This window comes from Bos indicus x Bos taurus, chromosome 5, assembly GCF_003369695.1.
Source record: "Bos indicus x Bos taurus breed Angus x Brahman F1 hybrid chromosome 5, Bos_hybrid_MaternalHap_v2.0, whole genome shotgun sequence".
NCBI lineage: Eukaryota > Metazoa > Chordata > Mammalia > Artiodactyla > Bovidae > Bos > Bos indicus x Bos taurus.
The window spans coordinates 60780401-60806647 of record NC_040080.1 but is presented as its reverse complement, the minus strand read 5'-3'; the positions used below and the strand labels follow the sequence as shown (position 1 = coordinate 60806647).

At 35.2% G+C, this 26247-nt stretch overlaps 1 protein-coding gene and 1 pseudogene across 1 annotated transcript; both read left to right on the top strand.

The window, feature by feature from the left end:
- The first annotated feature begins 6042 nt into the window (after positions 1-6042).
- On the top strand, positions 6043-7023 carry LOC113893466 (olfactory receptor 9K2-like). Its single transcript, XM_027543445.1, has one exon. The coding sequence runs from the start codon at positions 6073-6075 to the stop codon at positions 7021-7023; it is 951 nt and encodes a 316-aa protein (XP_027399246.1). The 5' UTR covers positions 6043-6072.
- A 3529-nt stretch (positions 7024-10552) lies between these two features.
- Positions 10553-11525, top strand: LOC113893465 (annotated as a pseudogene).
- Positions 11526-26247: the final 14722 nt, after the last annotated feature.

The following is a 26247-nucleotide window of genomic DNA, read 5'->3' as shown; positions in this document are numbered from 1 at the left end:
AAAGCAACATACTCCAGAATTCTTGTCTGGAAAATTCCATGGACAGAGGAACCTTGTGAGCTACAGCCCTTGGGTGGCAAAGACTTGAACACAACTGAGCGCTGAGCACACATACATGCACATTCAAACTTAAGAGATCATCCAGTTAAGCATATGTATAGAAAGAAAGAATGATAGGTAGATAATGCTGAGTTGCTAAATTTTGTCTGACTCTTTGTAACCCCATGGACTGTAGCCTACCAGGCTCCTCTGTCCATAGGATTTTCCAGGCAGGAATACTGGAGTGAGATTCCATTTCCTCCTCCAGGGGATCTTCCTGGCTCAAAGATTGAACTGATGTCCCCTGTGTCTCCTGCATTAGCAGGCAGATTCTTTACCTTGAGCCATCTGGAAAGTCAGACAGATAAATGTTGTTTTAAATATATATATATATATATATATATATATATATATATATATATATATGTCGTCTTCCTATATATAGTAACCTATATATACCATCTTCAAGTAGTCTTTAACCCCACAATGCAAGGACATATAAATATCAACAATTCAGTCAGTGTGGTCACCTCTTAACTAATTGAAAATAAATGTTATCTGATCATCTCAATAGATGCACAAAAACTTTTGCAAGATTAAACATCTATTAATGATAAAAATGCTGAACAATGAGAGTCTAGAGGGACTATATCTCAACATATTAAACATAACATATGCAGAAATTTCATCCAAAAACTGCAGAATATACACTCTTTTCAAGTGGACACAGAAAATTCTTCAGGATAAATCACATGCTAGGCCACAAAGCAAGTCTCAGTAAATTTAGGAAGACTGAAATCATAATAAACATCTTTTCAGACCACAGAGATATAAGACTAGAAATCAAGTATAATAAAATAGCTGCAGAAAACCTTCAGAGACAAAATCATGTGGAGATGAAATAATTTGCCCTAAAATAAATGATGGGTCATTGCAGAAATCAATGAAGAAATCAAAATAACTGGAGACAATTGGAAAATGAAAAACAATGATCCAAATTGTAGGAAGCAGCAAAAGAAGTTCTAAGAGAGAAGATTATACTGGTATAATTCTACCTCTGGAAAGAAGAAAAATCTCAAATAAACAATCTTATACATAAAAGAACTTGAAAAAAGAATAAATTAAAACAATCAGACTACAAAGTGGGTAGTAAGAAAGAACAATGGTCATAGAAGAAATAAATAGAGCATAAAAAATGGAAAAGACTAATGAAGCAAATATCTGATATTTTAAAAGATAACAAAATTGATAAGCTTTTAGCTAGACTCACCAGAAAAAAAGAGAGAGAACCCAAATCTATAAAATCATAAATAAAAGTGAAGTTACAACCAACACCACAGAAACACAAATTATAAAACATTACTAAGAAAAACTGTATGCCATTAAAATGGACAATTTAAATGAAAAGGACAGATTCCTAGAAATGTATAATCTAAGACTGAATCAAGAAGAAAGAAAATGTGACAGACTGATTGCCAGTAAAAAACAGAATTCCAAGAAAGAAACAGCTTCACAGGTGAATACTACCAAACATTTCAAGGAGAGTTAACACCTATCCTTCTCAAACTATTCCAAAAATTTACAGTGTGAAGATTCCTTAAAAAACTGGAAAATACAACTGCCATATGACCCAGCAATCCCACTACTGGGCATGCACACTGAGGAAACCAGAATTGAAAGAGACACGTGTACCCCAGTGTTCATCACAGCACTGTTTATAATAGCCAAGACATGGAAGCAGTCTAGATGTCCATCAGCAGACGAATGGATAAGAAAGCTGTGGTACACAAATGGAGTATTACTCAGCCATTAAAAAGAATACCTTTGAATCAGTTCTAACGAGGTGGATGAAACTGGAGCCAATTATACAGAGTGAAGTAAGCCAGAAGAAAAACACCAGTAGAATATACTAATGGATATACATGGAATTTAGAAATATGGTAACAATAACCCTGTGTGCAAGACAGCAAAAACAGACACAAATGTATAGAACAGTCTTTTGGATTCTGTGGGAGAGGGAGAGGGTGGGATGATTCAGGAGAATGGCATCGAAACATGTATATTTATCATATATGAAATGAATCGCCAGTCCAGGTTCAATGCATGAGACAGGATGCTCGGGGCTGGTTCACTGGGATGAGTCAGAGGGATGGGATGGGGAGAGATGTGGAAGGGGGGTTCAGGATGGGGAGCATATGTACACCCATGGCTGATTCATGTCAATGTATTGCAAAAACCACTACAATATTGTAAAGTAATTAGCCTCCAATTAAAATAAATAAATTTATATTCAAAAAGCAAACAAAAATTGAAGAGGAAGGAACAGCTTTCAAACTCATTCTATGAGGCCAACATCACCCTGATGACAAAACCAGACAGGACACCACAACCAAACAAAAGGCCAGCATCATGTTTAACATAAATGCAAAGTCCTCAACAAGATATTAACAAAAAATTTTTGAACAATATGTTAAAAGTATCATACACCATCTTCAAGTGGGATATACCCACAGCATGCAAGTATGTGTCAGTACCAACAATTCAGTCAATGTCATCACCTCCTAGCTAATTAAAAATAAAATCTATATGATCATCTCAGTAGATGCATAAAAGCTTTTAACAAGATTTAACATCCATTATGACTAAAATGATCAACAATAAGGGTCTAGAAGGACTATATCTCAACATAATAAAGGTCATATATTACAAGTCCCCATCCAACCTCATACCTAACATTGAAAAGCTGAAAATGCTTCCTCTAAAATTAGAATTAGACGAGGATGATAAAACAAAAGAAAAGAAAAAGAATCTGAATTGGAAAGAAAGAAAGAAAACTGTCAATGTTTACAAAAGAATATACTATATAGAGAAAATCATAAAGATGCCATCAAAAATCTATTAGAAATAATATATGAATCAATAAAGTTGCACGATAAAAAAATTATATGCAGAAATCTGTGTAGCATAGTGTTTCTATATACTAACCGTGAACTACCAGAAAAAGAAATTAATAAAAATTAAATTTACAATTGCATCAGAAAATAAAGTACCTACACTTAAGTCTCATTAAAGAGGTAAAAGATCTGAACTTGGAAAACTAGATGCTGATCAAAGAAATTGAAGACATCGCAAACAAATGGAAAAATATGCCATACTCATGGATTGGAAGAATTAATATTATTAAAATGACAATACTACACAATGCAATCTACAGATTCAATCTAATCTCTATTAAAATGCCAATGGCATATTTGGGCAGAACTGCAACAAGTAATTCTAAAATTTGTATGGAAACACAAAAGATCCATATAGCTGAAACATTCTTGTGAAACATGGGCAAAACTGAAATTATTGTGTTTCTTTATTTCAAATTATACTACAATGCTAAGTAATCACAACAGTATAGTACTGTCACAAAAATATACACATAGATCAGTGGAACAGAATAGAGAGTCCAGAAATATGTCCAGATTCATACATCAATTAATCTACAATAAAGGAGGAAGAATACACAATGGGGAAAGACAGGCTCTTCAATATATGGTGCTGAGAAACCTAGATAGATATATGCAAAAGAATCAAACTGGTGTACTTTCTCATACCATGTACAAAAGTAAACTCAAAATGGATAAAAATGTAAATGTAAGCTCTGAAACCACAAAACTCTTAGAGGAAAACACAGGCAGTAACCTCTTTGACATCAGTCTCAGTAATGTGTATATTTTAAGGAGGAAGGATCTGTTTCTTCTGTCAAGGGAAACAGAAGCAAAAATAAACAAATGGGACTACATCAACCGAAAACCTTTGCAGATGAAGGAATCTTTGAAGAAAATGAAAAGGCAGCCAACTGCATAGGAGAAAATATTTGCAAACAATATATCTTATAAGAGGTTAATATTCAAAATATGCCAAAAAATACCACATACAACTCAACTTCAAAAACAAAAGTAACCAAACAAACAAAAAAGAACCAAAAAGCAATCTGATTAAAAGCAAGCACAGGATCTGAGTATCCATTTTTCACAAAGACATATGATTGTCAACAGGCCTTAACTAACCTTAATTAGTATTCTCCTTTTTAAAATATCTAAACAGCTTTCTCTTCCTCTACTGGTTAAACTTTTACTAATACTGTATTACAATAAAAAGAAGACTGGTTCCCACATCATTTTGCTGTCTATACACTTATAAAACCCAGATAAAATCTAAAAATTATTTTTTTACTTTAGACAGTTATTTTCTAAAAATAAAATTGAATTACAAACATATTTAGTAAAAATGGCATTCTTAGAAAATTAGGCTTGTTAAGTAGCAAAGACTGCGACTTTAATGTAGTCTTTCAGTCACTGTGTAGTTTTGAAAGAATTTTCAAATATAGATCCTGATCTTAAACTGTTTTTACAAAGGATTTCTTTAAATGTGTTAAATACTATCATATCTTCCAAAATAACCTCTAACTGTTTTGTATTTAAATAAAGGAATACATAGAATTATCACCCATTATCTCACTTTGAATTTGTGATTTAGTGGGCATTTGTCTTATCATGAATTATACCTACATTAAGAAGCATAGATAATTACAAATTGAAGTGGGATTTTTTATTTTTGAAATCATAACTATAATTTACTACATAACTTAAAATATTTACTTATCTAAAACTTTCCTCATATGCAAACTTTTAAATCTCTTTTCTATGCTTACCGATATGTATGTTGAGATTATACCATAAAGTTTTTCTTTGTCAGTAAAGAAAATAAAGTCCAGAAATATTTCCCAAAGGATATACACAACTATAGAAGGAAAAGTTCCTTGTATTTGGACTATTATTAAACTGTTCCTGAGGTTATTTCAGTCCTTATGGACGACAGCCCTGGAGTCTACACTTATGTCTCCATAATTGACTTCACGATTACTCCTCTCCCAGTGGAATCCATCATAGAGGATGAGTAAAAGCTTAATGCTAAAATACTCTTGAAAAAGGTATCAGAGATTTAAAAACAACTGAGGCCACTAAAACACCACTTTTGATTCACTAGCTCATGATCACAGACTCTGGGTGACACAAGGTTGCTATGATCTTTAAATATCCATAGTTATCCAGTTATCCTTACTTTAAGACATATCAGGTATACTAGAATTTAGGAAAGGGATTTTCTTTACATATATCACTGAAGTTTACTTTCTCTGTCTAAAGGGTGAGACTCTTGAATTGATGCAGCCTTTGTAGAAAGTTGTTCATTGCGGTATAAGGATTGGAATATTCACCAGCTTCTCTCTTTGCTTTAAAGAGAGGGCCAAGTAATTACATTTTTTAAAATTTAATGACTATTAATGCAAGTTCAACATTTGTAATGAAGCAATTAAATTCATGTATTTGGGGGAATGACTTTGATATGAGAAAAGTAAAGTATGTTTAGAAGTAGAGTTAGAGAACTTTATCTACTCAGTGATTTTTGATTTTATTTAACATACCAATATTGTCTAATCACATTGTTTTCAAAGATGGCTCCAGTAACAATGGAAACTAAATATATTGAGGTAAAATAAAGTAAAAATATTTCAAATATTTTTAATACTGTCATGTAATGACACAAATACTGACTTAGCTATCATAATGGCTATAAACACTACCATAGAGATTCCATGCAATATGCTTATTTTAGATAAGATGTAATACTCCTAATTTGGATAAGATACTTTTTAACAATAAATATAGCAAGAATAGAAATTCAGAATGTGAGTAATCTTAGACAATAAAATATGCTAATTTCTTGCAGAAATCCTTGCCAATGTATGATTTAAATAAAATAAGCATATAACTTCTTTCATTGTCTAATAGAATAACAATTCCTGAAGTTTAGTAATATCTAAATCCAAATTCATGCATTTTATTGACGTTAAAATTGTTTTGTATACCTTTTTCATTAAGAGGTAAATAATGTATAGCTACATATAAGAGTGTATTGATGAATTGATGACTCAAAGTCGCAGTTTCATTTCTTTTGCCTTCTGCCTCTCAGCAGTTGTCTGCCATGGGTGACAGGGGAACAAGCAACTACTCAGAAGCGACTGACTTCATTCTTGCCGGCTTCAGGGTCCACCCAGAACTTCACATTCTCCTCTTCCTGCTATTTCTGCTTATCTACACCATGATCCTTCTAGGAAATGTTGGCATGATGGTCATTATTATGACTGACCCCAGGCTGAACACACCAATGTATTTCTTCCTAGGCAACCTCTCCTTCATTGATGTCTTCTATTCTTCTGTTATTGCACCCAAGGCTATGAGCAACTTCTGGTCTGAGAGCAAGTCCATCTCATTTGCAGGCTGTATTAGCCAGTTCTTTCTCTTTGCTCTCTTCATTGTGACTGAAGGATTTCTCCTAGCAGTCATGGCTTATGACCGCTTCATTGCCATCTGCAACCCACTCCTCTACTCTGTCCAGATGTCAACACATCTCTGTGTTCAGTTGTTGGCTGGTTCCTATTTTTTTGGCTGCATCAGCTCAGTTCTTCAAACCAGCATGACATTTACTTTATCCTTTTGTGCATCTCGAACCATTGACCATTTTTACTGTGATGACCGTCCACTTCAGAAGATTTCTTGCTCTAATCTCTATGTTCATAAGTTGATTTCTTTTTTCTTATGCAGCATTATCATTTTGCCTACCATAATTATCATTATTGTGTCATATATATATATTGTATCCACAGTTCTAAAAATACGCTCCACTGAGGGGCGAAAGAAAGCCTTCTCCACTTGCACCTCTCACCTAGGAGTCGTGAGTGTACTGTATGGTGCTGTATTTTTTATGTATCTCACTCCTGATACATTTCCTGAGCTCAGTAAAGTGGCTTCCTTATGTTACACCCTAGTCACTCCTATGTTGAACCCTTTGATTTATTCTCTGAGGAACAAAGATGTCAAAGAAGCTCTGAGAAAGAGCCTAGAGAAAAGATACTTAATTCTACTTTTACAGTGATGTAAATGAAAGTCCTGGGAATTATAACAACTTGGGGAAGCAACTGACTAAAAAGTTGTACCCATTGATCTTAGAAATATTTAATCATAAAGTTTTCATTTATTAGAATTCCATGTACTTACAGCTAAAAAGTACATGGACTATGGTTTGCCTGTTTTGATTCAAGACTGGAATGACTTTCTCTATGCTTCATCTTCAATTTTCTTGCATTAGTAACATGTTTTATGTGGATGTAAATTTACTTGGTAGAGGTAGCACAAGGTAACGTAATAAGCAAATGAAATATTATATTTACTGAAGAAATCTTTGTGAACTATTTGTGAGAGAATCTCTCTGCAGTGCACAGTCTGAGGGATGACATGTAAGTAACTCTTAATTGCCCAGAGGCTAATGAATTTATTTCATGGTTTCTCTGACATGTTATTATATCTCCACATCATTTGAATATTGATTAATCTGATAAATTATTTTTGGATGTCCTCCTTCTTACAAGAAAACTGTGATAAAATAAATGAGTAAATTTAGTATTCTGTTATATGTGCCTTAGTGAGAATTCTTTTATCAATCCAATATTTATTGAATTTTGATGTACTCTTTGCCCTATAAAAATTCCTAGGCATAAGTAATTTCTCTACTTGAGGTCACAGTAATTGAGGGGAAAATATCTGACTAGAGAGCTAACATGCCATATGTTAAACCCAGTCATAAAAGCAAATATAGAAATATGTATAGAGTGCAGTCTTTAAAGATGAGTCATCTAAATGATCAAGGAAAATTTCAAAGTTTCCTGAAATTTAGGTCTTGATTTAAATGCACAAGAGAGGGAGTAAGAGAAACCTAGAAGGCAATTCATGGAACTCATACAAACCTATATAACAAGACAAGGAAAATTTCTTTTATTCTGCAGGCAGCAGGAAGCACTGTGGATTTTTAAAAGGATATATTGTGTTCAAACTTGTATTTTAGAAAAATTGCATTTTAACTTTCTGTAGCTAAATATTCATGGAAGAAGAGAATCACAAAAAGCCTCTGATTATCCAAATGAGAGGTTATGATTGTTTTAATGACAGCAGTCTTACATGAGACAGTGAAGAGAGGGAATATCTTTAAAACCATGGATAAACTAAGTTGAATATTGGGGTGGTTAATAAAATGAGGTCTCGTGGAAGTGAAAATTATTTCAATGTTTAAGAATCTCTCACTGGGAAAATGCGGCCTCATAAGATAAAGAAGAAATTAGGATTAATAATATTTAACCATTAAGAGTTTGGAGAAGGAAATGGCAATCCACTCCAGTTCTATTGCCTGAAGATTCCCATGGACAGAGGAGCCTGGTGGGCTACAGTCCATGGGGTTGCAAAGAGAAAGACATGACTGAGCGACTTCACTACACTTCATTTCAATTCACTTCAACCATTAAAAGTTAAGAAAATATTCTCAGAACTCAGATTGAGCTTTCAAATTCTGCTTTTGCCTATGTGTTCCAAGGTCAACTGTCTTGACTTTGCAGAAACTCTTGTTTCTCAGTTTAATATAACTAACTAACCTTATTTAATATTTTCCATTTAAAATATCCAATCAACCTTCTCTTCCTAAACTGATTAAGCTTTTACTAATACTGAATTATAATAAAAGAGAAGGTCTGGTCCCACATCATTTTTGCTATCTATACACTTTAAAAACACAGATGAATTCTAAACATAATTTTTTTTTTTTTAAATTAAATTTTATTTTATTTTTAAACTCCACATAATCGTATCAGTTCTGCCAAACATCAAAACGAATCCACCACAGGTATACAACATAATTTTTAATTTAAAAACTGGTTTTTAAAAAATAATATTAAAATTATCTGATAAAAATATTTTAGAAAAATTACATTCTTATCAAGTTGGGCTTACTAAATAGAGTAGTATGTCTCTGATGTTAATGTAGTCTTTCAGTCACACTGCAGTTTTTAAGGAATTTTTAAATAGAGATCCTAATCTCATAAGCATTTTTGCTAAAGATATAAAGTTACTTGTATGAATGTTATCTTTCCCTTCAGTATATTTTTTAACTGTTTGGTATTTAAATATAGGAGAACAACATTAGCAACCATAATCTGTCTTTGAATTTGTGATTTAGACGGCATTTGTCATATCCTGAAACATAGCTATATCAAGATATATAGGTAATAATTTCAAGTGAATTTTTCTCTTTTCCCCTTGTTTTTGACTATTATTAGACTATTTGTTTGTACCTAAGGTTACTTCAGTCCTCATGGACAACAGCCCAAGAGTCTTCACTTATGGCACCATAATTGACATTACGATTACTCCTCTCCCAATGGAATCCATCACAGAAGATGAGCAAAAATTCAATGCTGAAATATCCTGAGGAAGGTTTCACAGGCTTTAAATAACTAACACCATCATAAACACCACTACCCATACTCAAGTTCATGATCATGGACTCTGGACGATGCAAGTTACTATGGTCTTTAAATATCCATGGTTACCCAAGTATATTTATCTTAAAACACCTAAGGTGTAACAGAATTCAGGAAAGGGATTTCCATTTATGTATATCAGTGAAGTTTACTTGTATTATCTAAACAGTGAGATGTCTTGAATTGATGGAGCCTTGGTAGAAAGTCATTCACTGCAGTGTAAGGATTGGAATATTCACTACCTTCTTTCTCTGCCTCAAAAAGAAGTTTAAATGACTGTGATATTTGTTAAATGAGTGTTAATGGGAATGAAATATTTATAATGAGGCAATAAAAATGTATATATTGGGAGAATGGCTTTGACCTGAGAAAAGGAAAATATTTGAAAATTCCATTAGAGAACTTTATCTTCACTTAGTGAATTTTGGATGTTTTCAATTATGCCAATAATGTCTATTTTATTCTATTTTCAAAGATGGCCTACATAAATAAGGAAAATGAAATATATTGAGCTAAAATAAGGTAAAAATATTTTCAATTTATTTACTACTGTCATGTAATGAATCAAACACTAACTTCGTTTTCATGAGGGTTGTAAACACTATCATATAGATTACATTGGACAAGGAAATGGCAACCCACTCCAGTGTTCTTGCCTGGAGAATCCCATGGATGGGGAAGCCTGGCAGGAGGCCGTCTATGGGATCTCACAGAGTCGGACACGACTGAAGCGACTTAGCAGCAGTAGCATAGATTACATGAGATACTTCTATTTTAGATAATGTGCATACTACAATTTTAGATGAAAAACGCCTCTAGGTTTAAACATTTTAAGAATAGAAATTTAGAATGTGAGTGATTTTAGGCAATAAAATAGGCTAATTTCTTGCAGAAACCCCTGCCAATTATGATTTAAATAAAATAACCAAAGGATATCTTTCACTGCTTAATAGAATAACAGTTTAAGAAACCTAATGACATCTACTTCAAATTTTTGCATCTTCCTGACATTAAAATTGTTTTGTATGCAATATCTTATTAAGCAGTAAATAATTTAATTCTGCATTTAAGAAGGTATTAATAGCACTAGAGTCAAAGCCACAGTTTCATTTATTTTGCCTTGTGCTTCTCAGCAGATTTCTGCCATGGATGACAGGGAAACAAGCAACCACGCAGAAGTGACTGAGTTCATTTTTGTAGGCTTCAGGGTCCGCCCATAGTTCCATATTCTCCTCTTCCTGCTTTTTCTGCTTGTCTATGCCATGATCTTTCTAGGAAATATTGGCATGATGGTCATTATTATGACTGATCCCCAGGTGAACACACCAATGTATTTCGTCCTAGGCAACCTATCCTTTGTTGATCTCTTCTATTCATCTGTTATTGCACCCAAGGCTATGAGCAACTTCTGGTCTGAGAGCAAGTCCATCTCCTTTGCAGGCGGTGTGACCCAGCTGTTTCTCTTTGACCTCTTCATTGTGACCGAGGGGTTTCTCCTGGCAGTCATGGCTTATGACCGCTTCATTGCCATCTGCAACCCACTCCTCTACTCTGTCCAGATTTCAGCACATCTCTGTGTTCAGTTTGTGGCTGGTTCCTTTTTTTTTGGCTGTATCAGCTCAGTTATTGAGACCATCATGACATTTACTTTATCCTTTTGTGCTTCTCGGAACATTGACCATTTTTACTGTGATGAGCGTCCACTTCTGAGGATTTCTTGTTCTGATCTCTACATTCCTAATATGGTATCCTTTTTCCTACGCACCATTATCATTTTGCCTACCATAATTGTCATTATTGTGTCTTATATATATATATTTTATCCACAGTTCTAAAAATACACTCCGCTGAGGGGCGAAAGAAAGTCTTCTCCACTTGCAGCTCTCACCTGGGAGTCGTGAGTGTATTGTATGGTGCCATCATCTTTATGTATGTCATCCCTGACAGATTTCCTGAGCTGAGTAAAGTGGCCTCCTTGGGTTACACCCCGGTTACTCCCATGTTGAATCCTTTGATTTACTCTCTCAGAAACCAAGATGTCAAAGAAACTCTTAGGAAGATTCTGGGGTGAAAACCTATTTTTATTTAATTCTATATTAACTGAAAATAGAATTAAGTAAATGTAATATTCTTAAAAGTGCTGAGCTTTATAATAATTTAGAGAAGGACTAATTCAAATCTTAAGAAACTTTATTTGTTTGAATCCCATATATGAAGAATATATACTTTTGAAGATGTATTTGGACCTAATCAGAATACATACATCAGGAAGACGGACTCTATTTTGTCTGGCTGTTGATTTTAAAATGGAATGACTTTCTCTGTACTTCCTTTTGGATAATGATAATGGTTTCCATGTCATTTGTTTTTAGGACATATATATTCCAACTTCTGACTCTTTGAGGCTGTTGTTTGGGATGTATTGTTTATCTTGAGTCACTACCATATATTATATATATATATATATATATATTTGGTAGAGGTAACACAATCTGATGTATTAAGAAAGACAGAACAAAATACTGGATTTACTAAAGAAATCTTTGTGAATGTCTAGTGAGAGAATCAGATACTCTGCAGTACACAGTCTCAAGTGTGAAATGTAAGTAACTCTTAATTGTCCAGAGGCTAAATGAGTGGCACATTTATCTCATGGTTTCTCTGGCTGAAGCATTATTATTTCTCCCCTTCATTTGAATATCTACTAAACTGATAAATTGTTTTTTAAAATTGTACCTTTGCACAAGGAAGTTTTAATAAAAATAAACAAGAGTAAAGATAATTCATATTGTGTTATATATGCCTTAGTGAGAATTCATTCATCAAATTAATACTTATTGAATTTTTATATACTCTATGCCCTATAAAAATTCCCAATTTTAAGTGATTTCTGTACTTGAGCTCACACTAATTGATGGAAAAAATAGCTAAATAGAGAGCTATTAATAACATGTCAAATGGTAAATCCATTAAATAAAGTGAGTGAAAGTTCCTCAGTTGTGTCCGATTCTTTGCAACTGTATGGGCAGTCCATGGAATTCTCTAGGCCAGGATACTGGAGTGGGTAGCCCCTCCCTTCTCCAGGGCATCTTCCCAACCCAGGGATTGAACCCAGGTCTTCTCCATTGCAGGCAGAGTCTTTACCGGCTGAGCCATAAGGGTAGAAATTACAAAGACAGAGCAGCTTCTACAGATGAGTGATATAAATGATCAAGGAAAACTTCATAAGTACATTGTAAACATAAATGAACTTGACCAAGGTGAAATAGAAAAGTTTCTGGGCAAAGGCAATTAAATAATGATATGTAAAACTTCTAAAAATTTAATTCCTGATATTAATGTAAAAGAGAGGGAGTGAGATTTAAGACTTAAAAGGAAATTCATGGAAATTGTGCACATCTATATAAGAAGACAAGGAGGTTGGCTTACTTTCTGCAGACCACAGGGAAGCACTAGGGATTTTTCTTCAAAGAATACATTGTGTTCAAATCGACATTTTAGAAAAATCACATTTGTAACTTGTGGTAGATAAATATTCATAGAAGAAGATAATTACTGTCTAATGACAGTGGAGAGAGGGAATACCTTGAAAATTACAGATAAACTAAACTGAATATTAATTAATGGTTGATAAAGTTAAAACAAGGTAGAAGTGAGTAATGACTTCTAATGTTTGAGCATCTCTAACTGGGGAAATACCACCTAACAAAATGAGAAGAAAAGTATGAGTAATAACACTTAATCATTAAGAGTTAACAAAATAAAGTCAGGTCAGACTGAGCTTTCTCATCCTGGTTTGCCTATGTGCTTGATAGTCAATTGTCTTGACTTTACAGAAAGTCTTATTTCTCAGTTTAATAAAAGAATACTAAGGTCCAGTGAGCAAAGAACATGTGCCTGGGATTTAGGTGAGGTGAAACTGAAAAGAATGACAAATTTCTTGAAGGCTTGTTCCATTATAGGACTCAGCGTGTTGCATGAAAGATTCTGTATTTTACAAGCAAAAGAGTGCTAGTAAAACATGCCTAAATAAACTGAAGATCACATTTATCTAAAACATTATTACTACTTTAATCTCATCTCGTGGCATCCCATTATATTTTTAACTATAGCTGATTGTAGAGTCATAACTAGCTAATTTTACTAAATGGGAGTGTTCATGGTATTTAATCCTGACTCAGCTGCTGCTACACTAACAACAATTATATTAAAATTTTAGCCTCCTTTTAATATTCCACTTTAATATAAGAAATATCTAAATAAATTGTTAGTGAAAAATAATAAGTATATAAATATTATGAATAAGCAAAACTAACTTTTCTATTTTATTGTGCAGCTTCCTATACTTCAGGTGAAGATGAAACCTTTTAAAAAAAAAAGATGTTTCTGAATCATTGCTCAAAAATATAAATTCTTGGATCTAAAGATTTTTTTTTTAACTTTAAAAAAAAAAAGCTTTTTTTTTAAACACTTTATTGAGGAATAATTGGTTTGAAATAAACAGTATGTATTTAAAGTGAACAACTCTGTGAGTTTTGTGGCCAATGAAAACACCACTGCATCAAGATACAGAATATTTCCTTCATTTCCAAATGGTTGATTAGGCCTCTTTTCAGGCCATTCTTCCCTCCAAACTCATCTCCAGATAACCAGTGATCTGGATGGTATGTAATAGAATCATACACCATGTCATCTTTTCTCTCAGGCGTCTTCACTGTATAAAATGATTTTCAGATTTCTTCATTTTGTCATGTATAAGTAACCCATTCCTTTTATTGAGGAGTAATATTCTATTTTCCATTGTACATATACACCAAATTTTGTTTATGCAGTCTTAAATAAATGGGCAATTGATGTTTGATCAGCTTTTAGATATTGTGAATACAGCTGATATGTGTTCATATGTGTTTGCTTAGTTTGTTTTCCTTATCTTTGCTGATTTTTGAAGCTTGAGATTCTGAGATCTCATAATAAATATGTTTGATTTGAAGAGACTACCAGGGAAATATCTGAAAATAAAGAACAAACAAAAAAATATTTAATGACAAAATCTATTAAATCTCAGGAAGACTGAGAATCGGACATTTAGCCAGGACTCACTCCTTCCTTTCCCTCTCTTGGCCCAGAAGAGCTGAAAGTGCACTCAGGCAAGTACAGGCAGGGACATAGAGATCCCTCTGCCCTTGGGTCACAGTCAAAGGCTACAATGTCCCCTTGATTGTTATTGCTACAAACATTACTTGTCCCCACCAGCTCCACATTGAAGAAGGTCTATTCAATGCAAGGGTAGCTAAAACATATGATGATCTCTACCCAGCCCCCATTCAAAAGCTCTACCCTAAGAATGCCAGGCCAAGAGTACTGAGCCCCAATTCCAGCTGCTCCCATTCTCTTAAAGGACAGAAGTTTTATGTTCAGAAAACCATAGGCTAGTGACCTCACTCAGAAACCTTCTCCTAAAGCAGGAGTGTCATTCTAAGCAAACTGGACCTCTGTGCCTGCTTGTTTCAGAACAGATGAACACAGGTTTTACCTAGAAAGAAAGTTGTACCATGATAGTGGAGGCCTCCACAGCTCTCTCCACTTGTACTGACTCTATTTAGAAAAACATGTGTAGGCAATTCAAGCTTAAGTGAACTCCAAAACTTAAAAATATTTGGTATAAGCAATTAAGAGGAGACTAGTGGTCCCATGAGAGTGAAAAGCTACCTGTAGACCAACCACAAGGCTATCTGGTGCACAGGGCCTTGCTCAGTAAGTTCAGTTCAGTTTATTTGCACTGTGCGATTCTTTGCAACCCCATGACCTGCAGCACACCAGGCCTCTCTGTCCATCACCAAACTCCCGGAGTCCACCCAAAACCATGTCCATTGAGTCAGTGACACCATTCAACCATCTCATCCTCTGACATTCCCTTCTCCTCCTGCCTTCAATCCTTCTCAGAGTCAGGGTCTTTTCAAATGAGTCAGCTCTTCCCATCAGGGGGCCAAAGTATTGGAGTTTCAGCTTCAACATCAGTCCTTCCAATGAACACCCAAGACTGATCTCCTTTAGGATGGACTGGTGGATCTCCTTGCAGTCCAAGAGACTCTCAGAGTCTTCTCCAACACCACAGTTCAAAAGCATCAATTCTTCAGTGCTCAGCTTTCTTCATAGTCCAAATCTCACATCCATACATGACCACGGGAAAAACCATAGCTTTGACTATAAGGACCTTTGGTGACAAAGTAATGTCTCTGCTTTTTAATATGCTGTCTAGGTTGGTCATAACTTTGCTTCCAAGGAGTAAGCCTCTTTTAATTTCATAGCTGCAATCACCATCTGCAGTGATTTTGGAGCCCAGAGAAATAAACTCAGCCATTGTTTCCCAATCTATTTGTCATGAAGTGACAGGACCGGATGCCATAATCTTAGTTTTCTAAATGTTGAGCTTTTGGCCAATTTTTTCACTCTCCTTTTTCACTTTCATCATGAGGCTCTTTAGTTCTTCACTTTCTACCAGAAGGGTGGTGTCATGTGCATATCTGAGGTTATTGATATTTCTCCTGGAAAACCTGATTCCAGCTTGTGCTTCCTCCAGCCCAGCATTTGTCATGACGTATTCTGCATCAGTACAGTCAGTTCAGTTGCTCAGTCGTGTCCGACTCTTTGCAACCCCATAAATTGTAGCACGATAGTGCTCCCTGTTCATCTCCAACTCCCGGAGTTCACACAAACACACATCCATCCAGTCAGTGATGCCATCCAGCCATCTCATCCTCTGTCCTCCCCTTCTTCTCCCGCCCCGAATCCCTCCCAGCACCAGAGTCTTTCCAGTGAGTCAGCTCTTCGCATGAGGTGGCCAAAGTACTGGAGTTTCAGCCTTAGCATCATTCCTTCCAAAGAAATCCCAGGGCTGATATCCTTCAGAAAGGACTGGCTGAATCTCCTTGCAGTCCAAGAGACTCTCAAGAGTCTTCTTTAACACCACAGTTGAAGTACTCTGTATATAAATAAATAAATAAATAAATCAGGTGACAACATACAGCCCTGCTGTACTCTTTTTCCTATTTGGAACCAGTCTGTTGTTCCATGTCCAGTTCTAACTATTGCTTCCTGACCGGCATACAGATTTCTCAAGAGGCAGGTCAGGTGGTCTGGTATTCCCATCTCTTTCACAATTTTCCACAGTTTATTGTGATCCACACAATCAAAGGCTTTGGCATAGTCAATAAAGCAGAAATAGATGTTTTTCTGGAACTCTCTTGATCTAACTATGTGCTGATGGTTGCAGTTGCACTCCCAACCTGGTCATTTTCTGGCCTGAGGTGATCCAGCCCTCAGGTCTACAGGCTCTATGGTCAGATTGATGGCAAACTCTAAGAGGGTTTACACCAAAGGGGACCTTTCCAGACATCTGCTGCCAGTCCCACCATCCATGTGGTGAGTCCCTGCTGACTCACGCCTCCTCAGGACACCCTCCAACAAAAGCAGGTAGTTCGGTCAGTTTCCTGTGGAGTCACTGCTCCTTTCTTCTAAGTCTTGGTGCACAAGGTTTTGTTTGTTCCTTTAAACTGAAGTCTCTGTTTGCCCTAGTCCTGTAGAAGTCTTGTAATCAAATCTTGCAGGCCTTCAAGGTCAGATTCCCTGGGGATTCCTAGTTCCTTTGTCAGGTCCCCAGGTTGGGAAGCCTGATGTGGGATTCTGAACCTACACAACAGAAGGAGAACTTCTTTGGTATTATTGTTCTCTAGTTTGTGGGTCACTGACCAGTGGGTTTGGGATTTGATTTTTTCATGATTGTGCCCCTCCTACTGTCTCACTGTGGCTTCTTCTTTGTCTTTGGATGTGGAGTATCTTTTTTTAGTAGGTTCCGGCATCCTCCTGGCAATGGTTGTTCAGCAACTTGTTGTGATTTTAGTGTTCTCACAGGAGGAAATGAATGCACATCCTTCTACTCTGCCATCATGAACAGGAAGCTGCCTATATCTTTTTGAATTATGGTTTTCTGTGGGGTGACTTTGAAGTAACATAGGTATTAGCAAGATCAGACTGTCATAGCAGCATCTGTGATTGCAAGGCATGAGAAGAGGTGGTATTAAAGTATCACAGAAGCCTGGCAATCTCTTCAAGACTGAGAACCATGGTGAGGTTTGCCCACTAGATGCTAGAACCAAAATAAGAAACAATCCAAGAAGCATACTGAAAGAGAAAGAAATACCTTCTCTTCTTACATCCTCACTTCTGCCTTTATACTGTAAAAGCAGCCATGGACAAAAGGTAAATGAATGAGGGCAAGATTTGCTCTAGAGGCTATAGTTGTATGATCACTACTCTAGAATATACAAAGACTCCACAACAAGTACGTTGGGAAATAAGAAACCATTTCTTCTAGGGAAAATTTGCATAATGCATTCTGTTACTTTCCTTATCTAATGAGTTTTTTATTTTGCCTTCATGTTCTGAAACAGAACATGTTTTTCCTGGATGTACTGTTTTCATTTGGTCTTCCATTGTCCTCTTTTAGCACTTTAAGGATAGTATTCTATTGTCTTCAGTTTTGAATTTTTCTGACCAAAATCTATGCTTTACATTTTGCTTGATAATATATATATATTTTTTCCTTTTTGTTGCTTTTATAGTATTTTTCATCCATTTTCAGAAAATTTTTCCTCCTGTCCCTTCATTCCATTTTCTTTCTGTTCCTTTTACTTGGGTTTTTGTGAATTTTCTTGTATCTCTGTGTTTAGAGTTGCTATCCACTTTCAAATAAAATTTGAGCATTATAGTTTCTACTATTTTTCTAATCAGCTCCTTTCTAATTACATTTGCAATATTTTCTCAGTTATCATTGAATGTCTGTTAGGTGTTTTTATTTTGTTTTTGTTTTTCATTTTTAATTCTATGATTGTGTTTCATTTGTTCCAATTGCTTTGTATTCATGTTTAAATTTTTCTTGAATTGTTTTCTTTTTCTCAGGAATTATAGTCATTTGCTGCTTGTTATACAGTATCTACATATGGTTGGTTCATTTAATTTCTACAAAGTTTAGATTTTCTCATGGAAGACAGATCTTATAGTAATTACTTGCTCACGAGTAGATGCAGAAGCATCTGAAGTTCTGTATTTTTCGATGTTATCTGAATTTTATATTTGTAGTATAAGCACACATTTCAGTGAGAATGTATTCTTCTTTGTATATTGAGGTGCATTAGTTGTTAATATTGTGGTTATGTCTTTTGAAGCTAAATTATTGATGGGGGTTGTGGCAAAGATGACAGAATAGGACCTTACCTTGAGCCTACCTCCTCCCACAGATACACCAAAATTGCAACCACTTACAAAGCAGCTATCTATATAAATAACCTAAGGACTGTCAGAAAAAAATTTCAAATCTAAAGACCTGAAACAGGAGCAACAATGAGGTGGATAGGAGAGGCAGAGATACATTATAGTCAGGACTGACACCTCTGGGTGAGCAACTCACAAATGGAAGGAGTATCATATGTAGACGTCCTTGCCAATGAACACACAGCTGTTCAACATCCCCACATTAGGCTTCTGAGTAAAGGAGGGCCTGCATAGGGAAGATAAGCCCTCAGAAAATCTAGCTTTGACAGCCTGCAAGCTTTCTATTCAGAAAAGCTGGAAGGCTGTAGGAAACAGAAACTTCACCTTTTAACTGTGCATACAAAATGTCACACACTCTAAGTCCCAGCACACAAGCACTAATTTGAAAGAGGCATGGGTCAGACCCACCTGATCATCTTGGAGAGCCTCCTGGATAGGCTGAAGGCAACTGAGACTCCCCGTTGAAAAGGGAATACTGGAAGGAGCCATTTGGAAGTAGCCATTTTGAGGAGCTCTTTCTACTGTGATGACTTCAGCCTACCAAGTGTCATTTTGGAAACTTAAACCTATTAGTATTGGAGGACATACCCACCCATGCTCAGTTCCAGCAGGTCAGTTTCAGCCCAAACTCCATTGAGCTGTGCAGACAGCAAATCAGGGACCCATCGCCACCCCCAGGAGGCCAACACCAGCCTGACTATCCCTTGGCTAAGCAGACAGCTGCATGAGGACCTGGCCCTACTCTCCAGTGGGCCAGTAGCAGCACTACCCACCACCCCTGGATACTCAACCAATCATGAGGATGGGATCCCTTACCCTCCAGGGGTTTCACAGCAAATGTACAACATATAGCCACATAGCCAACTCGGCTGGAGTCCAACTCCACCTGCCAGCATGCCTAATATACTAACTCCTACCATTACAGAAGGGTACATGCATCCCATATGAGGGCAACACTGGGGCCTCTGCCTCTGATGACCAAATGAGAGAATGCTTCTGGACCTCATTGGATGTTTCCTACACAAAGTCACTTCTCCAAGATTGAAAACTATAACTGATGTACATAGGAAAATACATAGAGAACTGGGAAAAATAAGGAGACTTAAAAATCCATTCCAGATGATGAAATAAGACAAAACCTCAGGAAAAGAACGAAATGAAGAGGAGATAATCAGTCTACTTGATAGAGAGTTGAAGGTAATGATCTAAAAGTGCTCATGGAACTCAGAGAATGAATGAACACAATAAGGATTTCAGCAAAGTTAGAAACCATAAATAAAAATCAGACAGAGCTGAAGAATACAATGACTGTAATAAAATCCACACCAGAAAGAATTATCAGTAGATTAGATCAGAGGAATGGATCAGTGCTCTGAAAGACAGGTCACTGGTAATTACACATGATGACCATAAAAAAGAAAACAATTTTTTTAATTAAAATAATCTAAGAGACTTTGGGGATGACATCAAGTATGCCAACATTCACACTATAGAGATAACAGAAGGAAAAGAGATAAAGGAACAGAAATGTTATATGAAGAAATAGTGGCTAAAAACCTCCCTACCTCATGAAGGAAACAGACCCCTAGGTCCAGGAAGTATAGAAATTCAAGTTAGATTAACTCATAGATCCACATCAAGACACCTTAACATTAAATTATCAACTATTTTTTTTTGTTTTTTTTTTCCAACTACAATTTTATTTTATTTTTAAACTTTACAAAATTGTATTAGTTTTGCCAAATATCAAAATGAATCTGCCACAGGTATACAGAATCTTAAAAGCAGCAAGACAACAACAAATAGTTACATTCAAAGAAACTTGCAGAAGACTATCAGATGACTTTTTTTAGTAAAAATATGCAGGCCAGAAAAGAGTAGCATGGGCATGATGCATTCAAAGTGATGAAAGGAAAAACCTGCAACTAAGAATACTCTACCCAGCAACGTATTTATTCAGATTTGAAGAAGAGATAAAGATTTTTACAGACAAATAAAAGCTAAAATGAATAAGATTCATTATACTGACTTTATAAGCAATGGTAAAGGAACTTTAAGCAGAGAAAAAAAAAAAAGACCCAACAAAAATGGGAAAATTATGAATGAGAAATATCATAGGTAAAAAAAAATATATATATATATATATATATATATATGTAGTGGATCAACTATTTATAAAGTTATAAAAGGGTTAAAAGACAAAAGCAGTAAAAATATTTTATACTCACAATATGTGATAAGGTTACCCAAAGCAAAAAGATAAAAAATATGGTGTCAAAACCATTAAAGGTAGGACATGGATTTAAAATGTAAGGCTGCTAGAATGCAAAACAATCCACCTGCCAATGAAGAACATATGGAGATATAGGTTCAATCCCTGAGCTGGGAAGATCCCCTGGAGTGGGAAAAAGCAACATACTCCAGAATTCTTGTCTGGAAAATTCCATGGACAGAGGAACCTTGTGAGCTACAGCCCTTGGGTGGCAAAGACTTGAACACAACTGAGCGCTGAGTGCACATACATGCACATTCAAACTTAAGAGATCATCCACTTAAACATATGTATAGAAAGAAAGAACGATAGATAGATAATGCTGAGTTGCTAAATTTTGTCTGACTCTTTGTAACCCCATGGACCTTAGCCTACCAAGCTCCTCTGTCCACGGGATTTTCCAGGCAGGAATACTGGAGTGAGTTGCCATTTCCTCCTCCAGGGGATCTTCCTGGCTCAAAGATTGAACTGATGTCCCCTGTGTCTCCTGTATTAGCAGGCAGATTCTTTACCCTCAGCCACCTGGGAAGTCAGAGAGATAGATGTTTTTATATATATATATATATATGTATATATATATATGTCATCTTCCTATATATTGTAACCTATATGCCATCTTCAAGTAGTCTTTATCCCCAGCATGCAAGGACATATACATATCAACAATTCAGTCAGTGTGGTCACCTCTTAACTAATTAAAAATAAATGTTATCTGATCATCTCAATAGATGCACAAAATCTTTTGCAAGATTAAACATCTATTAATGATAAAAATGCTGAACAATGAGAGCCTAGAGGGACTATATCTCAACATATTAAATATAACATATGCAGAAATTTCATCCAGAAATTGCAGAATATGCACTCTTTTCAAGTGGACACAGAAAATTCTTCAGGATAAATCACATGCTAGGCCACAAAGCAAGTCTCAGTAAATTTAGGAAGACTGAAATCATAATAAACATCTTTTCTGACCACAGAGATGAGACACTAGAAATCAAGAATAATAAAATAGCTGCAGAAAAGCTTCAGAGACAAAACCATGTGGAGATGAAATAATTTGCTATAAAATAAATGGTAGGTCATTGCAGAAATCAATGAAGAAATAAAAATAACTGGAGACAATTGAAAGTGAAAAACAATGATCCAAATTGTAGGAAGCAGCAAAAGAAGTTCTAAGAGAGAAGATTATACTGGTATAATTCTACCTCTAGAAAGAAGAAAAATCTCAAAAAGCAATCTTATATATAAAACAACTTGAGAAAAGAATAAATTAAAACAATCAGACTACAAAGTGGGTACTAAGAAAGAACAATGATCACAGAAGAAATAAATAAAATAGAGACTAAAAAAAATGGAAAAACTAATGAAGCAAATATCTGATATTCAGAAAGATAACAAAATTGATAAGCTTTTAGCTAGACTCATCAGAAAAAAAGAGAGAGAACCCAAATCTATAAAATCATAAATAAAATGAAGTTACAACTAACACAACAGAAACACAAATTATAAAACATTACTAAGAAAAACTGTATGCCAATAAAATGGAGAATTTAAAAGAAAAGGACAGATTCCTAGAAATGCATAATCTCCTAAGACTGAATAAAGAAGAAATAGAAAATGTGAACAGACTGATTGCCAGTGAATAAGTTTAATCAGTAATAGTAGCATCCTAACAAACAGAATTCCAACAAACAAACAGCTTCACAGGTGAATACTACCAAACATTTCAAGGAGAGTTAACACCTATCCTTCTCAAACTATTCCAAAAATTTACAGTGTGGAGATTTCTTTAAAAACTGGAAAATAGAACTGCCATATGACCCAGCAATCCCACTGCTGGGCATACACACCGAGGAAACCAGAATTGAAAGAGACACGTGTACCCTAATGTTCATCACAGCACTGTTTATAATAGTCAGGACATGGAAGCATCCTAGATGTCCATCAGCAGATGAATGGATAAGAAAGCTGTGCTACATAAATGGAGTATTACTCCCCCATTAAAAAGAATACATTTGAATCAGTTCTAAGGAGGTGGATGAAACTGGAGCCTATTATACAGAGTGAAGTAAGCCAGAAAGAAAAACACCAATACAGTATACTAATGCATATATATGGAATTTAGAAAGATGGTAATGATAACCCTGTATGCAAGACAGCAAAAGAGATACAGATGTATAGAACAGTCTTTTAGACTCTGTGGGAGAGGGAGGGGGTGGAATGATTTGGGAGAATGGCATTGAAACATGTATATTAATCATATATGAAATGAATCACCAGTCCAGGTTCGATGCATGAGGCAGGGTGCTCGGGGCTGGTGCACTGGGATGACCCAAAGGGATGGGATGGGGAAGGATGTTGGAGGGGTGTTCAGGATGGGGAACACATGTACACCTGTGGTGGATTCATGTCAATATATGGCAAAACCACTTCAATATTGTAAAGTAATTAGCCTCCAAAAAAAATAAATAAATTTATATTCAAAAAAACAAACGAAAATTGAAGAGGAAGGAACAGCTTTCAAACTCATTCTATGAGGCCAACATCACCCTGATGACAAAACCAGACAGGACACCACAAGCAAACAAAAGGCTAGCATCATGTTTAACATAAATGCAAAGTCCTCAACAAGATATTAACAAAATTTTTTTGAACAATATATTAAAAGTATCATACACCATCGTCAAGTGGGATGTATCCCCAGCACGCAAGTATGTGTCAGTACCAACAATTCAGTCAATGTCATCACCTCCTAGCTAATTAAAAATAAAAGCTATATGATCATCTCAGTAGATGCACAAAAGCTTTTAACAAGATTTAACATCCACTATGATGAAAATGATCAACAATAAGGGTCTAGAAGGACTATATCTCAACATAATAAAGGTCATATATTACAAGCCCGCAACCAACCTCATACCTAACATTGAAAAGTTGAAAATGCTTCCTCTAAAATTAGAAATTAGACAAGGATGATAAAACAAAAGAAAAGAAAAAGAATCTGTAATAGAAAGAAAGAAAGAAAACTGTCAATGTTTATGAAAAATAAACTATATAGAGAAAATCATAAAGATGCCATCAAAAGTCTGTTAGAAATAATATATGAATCAATAAAGTTGCAGGATAAAAAAAAATATATGCAGAAATCTGTATAGCATAGTGTTTCTATATACTAGCAGTTTCTATAACTACCAGAAAGAGAAAGTAATAAAAATTCAATTTACAATTGCATCAGAAAATAAAGTACCTACACTTAATACTCATTAAAGAGGTAAAAGATCTGAACTTGGAAAACTAGATGCTGATCAAAGAAATTGAAGACATTGCAAACAAATGGAAAGATATACCATGCTCATGGATTGGAAGAATTAATATTATTAAAATGACAATACTATGCAAGGCAATCTACAGATTCAATCCAATCTCTATTAAAATGCCAAAGGCATATTTGGACAGATCTGCAACAAATAATTCTAAAATTTGTATGGAAACACAAAAGATCCCAAATATTCAAAACATTCTTATGAAAGATGGGCAAAACTGAAAGTATTGTGATCCTTTACTTCAAATTATACTACAATGCTAAGTAATCAAAACAGTATGGTACTGGCACAAAAATATACACATAGATCAGTGGAACAGAATAGAGAGTCCAGACATATGTCCAGGTTCATACATCAATTAATCTACAATAAAGGAGGAAGAATACACAATGGGGAAAGAGGCTCTTTAATATATGGTATTGAGAAACCTAGATAGATACATGCAAAAGAATCAAACTAGTGTACTTTCTCATACCATGTACAAAAGTAAACTCAAAATGGATAAAAATGTAAATGTAAGCTCTGAAACCACAAAACTCGTAGAGGAAAACACAGGCAGTAAACACTTTGACATCAGTCTCAGCAATGTATATATTTTGAGGAGGAAGGATCTGTCCCTTCTGTCAAGGGAAACAGAAGCAAAAATAAACAAATGGGACTACATCAACCGAAAACCTTTGCAGATGAAGGAATCTTTGAACAAAATGAAAAGGCAAGCCGACTGCATAGAAGAAAATATTTGCAAACAATACATTTTATAAGAGGTTTATATTCAAAATATGCCAAAAAAACCCACATACAACTCAACTTCAAAAAAAAAAGTAGACAAACAAAAAAGAAGCAAAAAGCAATCTGATTAAAAGCAAGCAGAGGATCTGAATATCCATTTTTCACAAAGACATATGATTGTCAACAGGCCTTAATTAACCTTAATTAGTATTCTCCTTTTTAAAATATCTAAACTGCTTTCTCTTCCTCTACTGGTTAAACTTTTACTAATACTGTATTATAATAAAAAGAAGACCTGGTGCCACATCATTTTGCTGTTTATACACTTATAAAGCCCAGATAAAATATAAAAATGCTTTTTTTTTAATTTAGACAGTTATTTTCTTAAAAATAAAATTAAATTACAAACATATTTAGGAAAAATGGCATTCTTAGAAAATTAGGCTTGTTAAGTAGCATACTATGACTATGACTTTAATGTAGTCTTTCAGTCACCATGTAGTTTTGAAAGAATTTTCAAATATAGATTCTGATCTTTAACTATTTTTACAAAGGATTTTTTTAAATGTATTGAATACTATCATACCTTCCATTATATTATCTAACTGTTTTGTATTTAAATATAGAAATATATAGAATTATCAACCATTATCTCACTTTGAATTTGTGATAGGGCATTTGCCATATCATGAAATATACCTACATTAAGAAGAATCAGTTTAGTTCAGTTCAGTCGCTCAGTCGTATCCCACTCTGCAACCCCATGAATCGCAGCACAGCAGGCCTCCCTGTCCATCACCAACTCCTGGAGTTCACTCAGACTCACGTCCATTGAGTTAGTGATGCCATCCAGCCATCTCATCCTCTGTCATCACCTTCTCCTCCTGCCCCCAATCCCTCCCAGCATCAGAGTCTTTTCCAATGAGTCAACTCTTTGCATGAGGTGGCCAAAGTATTGGAGTTTTAGCTTTAGCATCATTCGTTCAAAAGAAATCCCAGGGTTGATCTCCTTCAGAACGGACTGGTTGGATTTTCTTGCAGTCCAAGGGATTCTCAAGAGTCTTCTCCAACACCACAGTTCAAAAGTATCAATTCTTCGGCGCTCAGCCTTTTTCATAATCCAACTCTTACATCCA